The sequence below is a fragment of the Myotis brandtii genome, unplaced genomic scaffold (assembly GCF_000412655.1).
Source record: "Myotis brandtii unplaced genomic scaffold, ASM41265v1 scaffold209, whole genome shotgun sequence".
Lineage (NCBI taxonomy): Eukaryota > Metazoa > Chordata > Mammalia > Chiroptera > Vespertilionidae > Myotis > Myotis brandtii.
In genome coordinates, this window is record NW_005357806.1 from 1,811,464 (window position 1) to 1,820,790 (window position 9,327).

At 40.5% G+C, this 9,327-nt stretch overlaps 1 protein-coding gene across 1 annotated transcript in view; it reads right to left on the minus strand.

Annotated features, from left to right (window-relative positions):
* Window positions 1–9,327, minus strand: part of PKP2 (plakophilin 2) — a 73,210-nt gene that overhangs the window by 50,370 nt on the left and 13,513 nt on the right. Inside the window, exons 5-6 of the mRNA XM_014539241.1 lie at window positions 9,144–9,324; window positions 3,348–3,483 (exon numbers count right to left, since the gene is read on the minus strand). Of these exons, the coding sequence (XP_014394727.1) occupies window positions 3,348–3,483; window positions 9,144–9,324 (317 nt within the window). The remainder of the gene's footprint in view (window positions 1–3,347; window positions 3,484–9,143; window positions 9,325–9,327) is intronic.

Genomic DNA, 9,327 nt, shown 5'->3' on the forward strand with positions numbered 1-9,327 from the left:
CCTGCTCTGTCTCTGTCCCACGGCCTCCCACTCTGCCAAGTCCTCCAAGCCACCAGCTCTCCCTCTCTGCTCTCCGTCTGGTGCCTTGGGGAGCCAAGTTCCCCAAGCCGCTCCACTCTCTGCCACCTCTCCCATTCTGCTCTCCCCACAAGCCTCTGATCTCCCACTCTGCTCTCCACCCAGTGCCTGTATATGCAAATTAACCCACCATCTTTGCTGAGTTAATTTGCATACTCACTCCTGATTGGCTAGTGAGCATAGTGGAGGGATGGTCAATTTACATGCTTCCCTTTTATTATATAGGATTCTGAAAATGAATGAAATATAAGTATGAAAAGAGTCCTGTCTCTCTGAAAATTAATCTGAGTGCTTTGGAAAGGTTACATAAAGGTGAAGAACTCTAAAAATCTCTGTAATTATTTGTAGATAACATTAACTTAAAAGAGTAGATAACATATACAATTCTAGAAGGATTTGAACTCATAGGAATTAGTGCCATTAAGTTCTTATTTCACTTTAAAGAAACTAAAAATGGCAAATAATACATAAAGAGCACCATTTATGTAAGAAAGATGATAACAAACTCTGTAAGTGTATATGTGTATAATTTTAAAAAACATTTTCTCGGTAACTCTGTTTGATTAACTAATCAACTATTAGTCTTGATTTCAAAAAAATAGTAAAATTTCTACTACAAAGAGATGCTTTTTTTGGCTTGTCAGATGAACAAAAAAAGCAAACAAAAAAATAACATCCTGTGGTAGTAATAATTCACGATATTGGTGGGAGTGTAAATTTGTATAATTTGGGCGAGGAGTTATTAAGGAGTTATTTATCAAAATAAAAAATGACTCAATAGTAAAAAGGACTGAATTTATCTATGGCCTGAAACAAACAAAAAAAAAACCAGACAAAGCATACAATGGTTTCAATAACTGGACATGGGGGGGTGGGGAGCAATGATGGAAAATGACTCAATATGTGGAAAACAAGCAAGGTGAGCCTCACTGCTGTCTTGGATCATTGCCTTGAGAGAGTTCCAGGCGATGGAAGTGCATCGAGGGAAATAAGTGGAATTCCACAAGCAGAGTTGAGGAGACAGTGCAGAGTCTAAGAAAAACAAAGAGGCCAGTAGTTTGCAGGGAAAAGTACCAGAGAGAAGAGCTGCAGAGAAAGACACTCTAGTATTCAACAGAGTATTAATAAATGTATGTGTCTGAGGCCAGGGAGATAACCACCTAAAAGGATTAAGGGAACAGCTCCTCTTGCTCACATGGACCACAAACCCTCCTATTCTCACTTAGCCAGAAAACCTCCTAATTCATGGTGCATTAGGTAGAGTTCTCAGAAGTATCTTGCCATAAAGAGATAGTTAGTTCTAGAGTAAATGCTGCTCTGGTCCCACCAAACAAATTTCCAAAGCAGGGTTTGAAAGGATCAAACTGTTTTCAAGTAACTTAATTGCAGTCTAAAACAAAGCTCGAGAGTCTTTACAGAAAAATAAAAATATCCTGCATCCAGCAAGATAAAATTCATAATACCTGGCATTCAATAAGAAATTTCCAGGCATGCAAAGAAGGAGAGATATATGACCCATAATGAGGAGAAAAATAAATCAACTGAAACCCACCAAGAATGGACACAGATATTAGAATTAGCAGACAAGGGAATTTAAGCAGCAATTTAAACAGTCTTCCATATGTTCAGAAATCTTGGGGAAAGATGGAACAAGTTAGGTAGGGACATAGAAGATATAAAAAAGACCCAAATTTAACTTCTGGAGATGAAAACTATAATTTATGAAATATAAAAATACACTGACTAAGATTAATGGCATATTAAGTATTGAAGAAGATTATTGAATTTAAAGTAGAGCAATTGAAGTTATCCAAAAGGAAACACAGGGGGAAAAAAGAAAGAAAAATGAGTATGGGTGAGCTGTGGGACAACTTCAAGCAGCCTGATATGTATGTAAATAGAGTTCCCAAAGGAGGGCCAAAAAATATTTGAGAAAATAATGGTGAAATATTTCCAACCCAAATTCCAAATGTGATGAAAAGTAGAAATCCACAAATTTAAGCTCAACGAACTCCTAAGCACAAGAAAACTACACCAAGATATGTTGTGACCAAATTGCCCAACACTAGTGATAAACAGAAACTATTACAAGCAACTTGGCTTGATGGGGTCGGGGAGGGGCAGAGACACATTATATACAGAGGCAGAATAAGAATGACAGGAGATTTCTTGTCTGAAATAACTACAATGAAACTCTTTCAGAAAACTGAAGAGCAGAGAATACTTTCCAATTTATCCTGTTAGGCTAGTATCACCTTCAATCCAAAACTGGACAAAGACATTACAAGAAAAGAAAATCAGAGATTAATAACCTTTATAAATATAGCTGTATAATTTCTTAACAAAATTTTGGAAACAACCTAAGTGTCCACTGATAGATGAATGGATAAAGAAAATGCTATAATGTACATACAGTAACAGAAAGCAGATCACTGGCTGCCTAGGGCCTGGAAGTGGATTGGGGAGGGGTGGGATGTATGGATTACAAAGGGGCACAAGGAAACTTTGGAGGTAATGGATATACTCACTATCTTTTTAAAAAAAAATATATTTTATTGATTTTTTACAGAGAGGAAGGGAGAGGGATAGAGAGTTAGAAACATCGATCAGCCGCCTCCTGCACACTCCCCACTGGGGATGTGCCCGAAACCAAGGTACATGCCCTTGACCGGAATCGAACCCGGGACCCTTGAGTCCGCAGGCCGATGCTCTATCCACTGAGCCAAACCGGTTAGGGCTATACTCACTATCTTGATTGTGATGATTTTTCACAGTGCCAAAAACATGTCAAAACTTTGTCACACTATACCTTAGTAAAGGTATTTTAAAAATGAACAAACTAAACTGGTGTATTTATACAACAGAAATCTATGCAGCAGTTTTAAAAAATAAAGTAGAGCTAATATATATGAAAGATTTCCAAGATATTAAATGAAAACAAAGTACAGAGTATTGTAAATAATCTGCTACTACTTGTGATTTTGTTTCAAACAAAATCAACCCATCCAATAATTGTTTTTACATGCATAAAGTATCTCTGGAAAGATACCCAGAAACTAATAAGAGAGACAAAGAGAGAGAGAGGGAGAGAGAGAAAGTGAAGGAGAGAGGGAGAAGTAGAGAGAATGGGAGAAAGAGGAAAAGAGGGAAATGGGGAGTAAGCTGGGGTTTGGAGTAGGAGAGAAACTCAGTTTTCACTGCACACCTTTTTGAACTATAATCCCCCCACTAGAAATGTAGTTTTGCAATAGACTTAAGATGCTACTCACCCTTTTCCGTGCTTCGGATTTCTGGAAGCACTCGTGCTGTATGAAGGTGGCTGCCACGGAAATCCTGGCGGGTGGTGTGTGGTCTGCATCGAGCATACTCACAGCCCGCTCCAGGGTCATCTCCAGGTCTGCATTCCTAGACAAACAGTCACAGGTTCAGCAAAATTCCCACCTGCTCCCCCCTGCCTACCAACCTGATCTTCCAGAGATGACTCGGCTAATATCGGGAAACACCTAGAACATCTGAGTCTTGGCTCTTCTTCAGCCAAGAGAAAAATCGGAATCTGAGATCAGAAGGTACAGGAAGCTAGAAGCAGAAATACTCCAGCTCTGGTCAGACTAGTCTCAGAAGACATCAGTGAATTGAGCAGAATCATAACATAGACCAAAGAAAGAAACTGAACTCTGTTTAAGATAAATATGGACAATGTGAGCATTTCATCTTAAAAGTGACTTTAAAGGCACAATAACACTTTAGGTAAAATTTAAAAGAAATCTGGTCACAGGAGTAAAAAATTATTGCTACCTTGGTAATGTTTCACCTGTAAAGAAAACACCTTTCCTAAAAAATCATTACATTTTTCTCAATGCTGCACAGAATCTATTATTTCAGCTAAAAATAAGCTTCTAAAAAAGCATTCAAAAAGTGTTCTTATTCAATGAGTATAATAGTATATAAACAGTAAAAGCCAGGAAAACTGAGTTTGTTCTGTTAAAATAAGTCATGCTGGTTTGACAAAATCTATCAGGAAAGGTAATGATTTAATGCAATTACAAATATGCATTTTCCTAAAAAATATTATACACATCATGTTTTCATTTCCTTTGCTATTGTAATGATACTGAGATTATGTCTAGCTAGTAGCATACTTTCGTTTTTTACTAATTGTAGGTATTTATAGTGATGATAAAATCTGAGGCAGTTTGACACTAAGAGGATAATTTACTGAGGACAATTAAAATGCTACTTGTAAAAAAATAAATAAACAATAACTCCCAAATGCCTCATAGAATGACATTGCATTCTCCCCTTTTATTTCTGCCTCGAGGGACACCTGATTAGACAGTCTATTATCAATACGCTTCCTTAAGCATTGACTCTGTGACACCACACAGGACACTAACTGTTAATCTTAGAATTGTAGCTAAAAACATGTCTTAAAGGTAACCTATGACCCTGCTTTGGCTTCAAAGAGGGTTATGCCTGATTCATTCCAGGTTGTAAACTCTGTGGGAGGGTGTTTTCCAGTATCTTCTAGCAAGCACAGTAAGTAAATTCTCTCCTGTATCAGACTAATGCACAATATATGCACACGTGTTCAGATGTGACTATGTGTTGTGTTGTGACTGTTGTATTTGTGTAGGGTGGATGTGGCATAGGTGAGGGGATAAATGAGCCTCATAACTAAAAACTAATACCTACTGCTTCTGAAACACATGTTCAAACACAGAAATGTTACCTCATGGGCGTAAGAGCATTAAAAATTAGGCAGAAAACAGTTCTGGCATCTATACTGAGAATTATATAATGATCTCATATTTTAAAATGTTGTGCCTGAGGAATTAATTTAATTGGTAAAAAAACAAAACCCAAAACAGGCTATTACCATTAAAACCAATTAATTTAATTGGTAAAAAAACAAAAACAAAACCCAAAACAGGCTATTACCATTAAAACCAGAATTTGAGTATATATATACCCTTTTAAAAGAGATGGAAATATTTTTCATGCATAGACTCCAATGCCTTTACAGAGACACCAAAACTCTACCAGTCTCATTTTAATGGAAATTTTAAGTCTTTAGCATCTACCACTGCAGGTTTTTTAATTGATAAAAGATCACACATAGCATTGGAATAGCCTTCTGCTTAATACAGCTCCACCCCGCCCCCCGCCCCAAGATTCAACCATTAATCCACTTCATAAGTCATAAATGACTCAGGAGAGTTTGAATTTCCAAAAATAATTCCATTATTTGAATCGTTCATTTTCCTGAACATGATTCACAAAGAAGCTCTGCATGCACTCCTAGCCAATCTAGTGCCATTTTTCTTTATCATCAAAAATAATTCCCAAACTTAATGAAACTTCCTCAATAGAAGGTTTGCTGCAGCTGTCAGGGTGTCAATTTTCTGTTTTGCTACTGTCTGTGATGCCCAACTCTAAAACATAGCTTATGTTTTGACCCCAGTCTGGCTCCAAATCCTACCATCCTCAATCCCCTCTTCCCCCTCCTCTGATCAACCACCCCATCCTCCAATCACATGTGACTTTTAATCCTTTTCTTAACACTGCATGCCTCTTCACAAACCACTCCCTGATTTCTCTAGAAAGCCCACCCTTCTGCCTAATTCTTAGCTATTCTTCAAGATTCAACCCAAATATCCTCACTTCTGTGAAATCTTTCTTGTGTACCTATTCCCAGCTAGAGCTATTCCTTTCCTCCTCTATTCTCCTACAGCACTCCTCCCTTCCATCCCCTTCTTCCTCTCCCCCCCCTCCCTCCCTCTCTTCCTCCCTCCTTCCCTTCCTTCTTCCCTCCCTCCCTCCTCACTCTCACTCATCAAGCACTTCCTGAAATCTGCAGAATTGGGGCTTGGGAATGGGGCTGGGAATGGAAGAGGGGATCAGGACCCATTATCCCCTGAACATACTCTCTAGAACTGAGTCTTTTCAATATATTATTAGTGAATATGTTAAAATGATGTCAATGTAAATGAAAACGCTAAGAGGAGGCAGTGTAAAATATCCCTGGTCAGAATATGAACTATTTAGCAGTAAATAACAAACAATACTTTTTTATGTGTTCAATCCCTCAGCAACCAGTGTCCCCGCTGGCTAACAGCACAGCCCTGCTGCACGCTGATTCCCAGGTACTAGGATAGGGCTACACCTCCGAAGACGGGTGTGGGGTGGAGGGGGTCAATGGGGGAGAAAGGGGGACATCTCCAATACTTTCAACAATAAAGATAAATTAATAGGGGCTGGGTAGGTTTGAAATGCGAGACAACACAAAGAAGAGCATCCCCAGCAGCAGGACTCGCAGGGGACAGCCTGAGACACTGACATGAGCCAGGGGCACACCAAAGCAGGGAAGAGAGTCAGGCATACACAGCACCTTGATCACCTATTTGCCTCATTATAGGCAATATCTCTGCTTTTCCGTAGAAAGCAACATTTTCAAAGAGAGTTCCTTTCTATGGTTTCTGATCTCTAGAATGGCAACTTTAGGAATCATCCTATATAATAAAAGGGTAATATGCAAATTGACCCTAATGGTGGAACAACCAGTCACTATGAGGTGCACTGACCACCTCTCAGGTCCCTCCCCCCAGCTGGTAGGCTCCTATCACCTGATGACGAACAGGGAACCAGGGGTGGGTGGCAGGGGACATGGGCAGCACCAGGCCAAGGCCTCCACCCCACCGGTCAGCCCACACACAGAGGGTGAACTGCGGTGGGGGCGGGGCTGGCGAGCGGGCAGGAACAGCTGACTTCTTGGTCCCTCCCTCCAGCCGGCAGGCTCTGATTGCCCAATGATGAACAGGGAACCAGGAGTGGGTGACGGCAGGGGGCGGGGCCGGCTGTGGGCAGCCGGGGAAGATGGCCCTGATCACAGGCCAGGCCTAGGGACCATACCCGTGCCAGAATTTCGTGCGCTAAGCCTCTGGTCCAGTGGTTCTCAACCTTCCTAACGCTGCAATCCTTTAACACAGTTCCTCATGTTGTGGTGACCCACAACCATAAAATTATTTTCGTTGCTACTTCATAACTGTAATTTTGCTACTGTTATGAATCGTAATGTAAATATCTGAAATGCAGGATGTATTTTCATTGTTATAAATTGAACATAATTAAAGCATAGTGATTAATCACAAAAACAATATGTAATTATATATATGTTTTCCAATGGTCTTAGGCGACCCCTGTGAAAGGGTCGTTCGACCTCCAAAGGGGTTGTGACCCACAGGTTGAGAACTGCTGCTCTAGTCAATAGATATCTTTCCCTTTATTTTATATTTCTTAATCCCAAGTGTTCCTTCTCTTCTTTGAAATATAATTATTCTAATAAAATGTACCCTATTTGTTAAAACAATGACCTGAAATAGTGTGGTTAATACTTCTTCCAGAATGTGGGTAATAAAAGATGGAAAGAGTTTATATTTCATTTCTCCCTTCTTTAATTCCTTCATTCTCACCCTTCATTTACATAGTGACTATTATGGACCTACCTCTGTTTTAGGGTGCTGAGGATATAAAGATAAGACACACTCACAAGAAGCTCAAAGTCTAGAGGGAGAGCAGGTAAGTAAATGGATAACCATAATATATTATTCTGGTAGAGACAGTCACACAGTGCAGCTAACTGGGGCACCTAGACTAGACGGAGAGGGGAGTGGTCAGGGAAAAGGTGTATCTGAGCTAAGCCAGGCGAAATCAGAGCTACTGGGGGGAAAGGGATGACAGGTAGGTAAGTAGCTAGGTAGCTAGGTAGCTAGATGGAAAAAGGAAATATATGCTTGAATATCTTCCATTAAGGGAAATAAAAGAGGTTCCAAGTGGTTTGAGTGTTATGTGGGGGTGGTGTGGGGAGGGTGGTGACAAAGGGTGAAGATAAGAAAGATGAGACTGGAGTGATAAGCAGGGGAAAACATGGGCCTTATGTGCCATGCTGAAAGGCAGGAAAACTTGGTGGGATTATGGAAAGGTTATAAAAAATATTTCCTGCTTTGAGTTTAGACTAGCCCTATCATCTACTATCAGGAGTACCTGCATAGTCAATGATTTTACTGTACAACGTCACTTAAAGTGATAATTAAAGGTGACAACTTCCACTAAGCAACATTAAAAATCAAACAAAAATCATATATTTAATGTTTTACCATAATGATACATCATTATTTCAGGACCTAATAACTTAATCATGCATCCATTTCTTAAACCTTTCTCTATGTAACTTTTTCCTCAGTTTATAAAATTTGTGCCCCAGCATTAAATTTGAATAGGATTTAGTTCCAAAGTAAGATTAGTCAAGCCAAAGTAAGACAGGCAAAGGAATAACTTTGAAAATTCAATTTTTAAAATTAATTGGTATTGCCAAAAAATACCCTCCAAATCACTGAATAAAGAAGTATCCCTTGCTGGGTAGCTCAGTTGGTTAGAGCACCTAATGCCAAGGTTGTGGGTTCGTTCCCTGGTCAGGGCACATACAAGAACCAATCAATGAATGCATCAATAAGTGGAACAGCAAATCAATGTTTCCCTTTCTCTCTCACTAAAATCAATCAATCAATTTTTTTTAAATTAAAACATTCTTTAAAACAAAAACGTATTGGGTATAGAAGGAAGGAGACATCTAAAAATTAGCTGCCTTGCTTAGCCATCAGTCTTTCTGTGGTAGTAGTTATCAAAATAGCATTTGAGGTTCACTCAGCACCTGGAACAGCCCTTTTTGCCTTTTTCCTTCCTTTATTTCAAGAATATCCATGCAATGATCCATTTCCTGGTCTATTGGAGTTAGCGCTCATTGAGCCGAGAGGGAGCCATAACCCTTCAACCAGCATCGAATTTGGAAGTGTAACAGATGGACTGATTGTCACATTTCCCTCCAAGGCTGCCTTCTGAGCAGGCAGCCTGGCCTCTGTCCCCGAGGTAAATAGGCTAACCTGTCAATTTCGCAGCTGCCCGCAAAGCGGTTCCTGGAACACTTATCTCTGAACACCTTTCTCTGCAGCCTCAGAAGTGCCAGCTCGGCCTGGGGGCCGTGGGAACTGCAGACTGAGAAGGGGCCTCACCTGAGCTGGGCGTCGGTGAAAACGGCTCTCTCCGCCAGCACGGTCCCGCTTCCTGCAGCCACCTGGCCCGCGGTCAGGTGCGTCCTCCTCCCGCCCGCATCCACGGCGACACTGGGCCCGGCGTCCCTCTCCCTCGCCGTGTGTGTGCTGTGGAAGGAGCTCTGATGCCAGGAGGCCCGGGCGG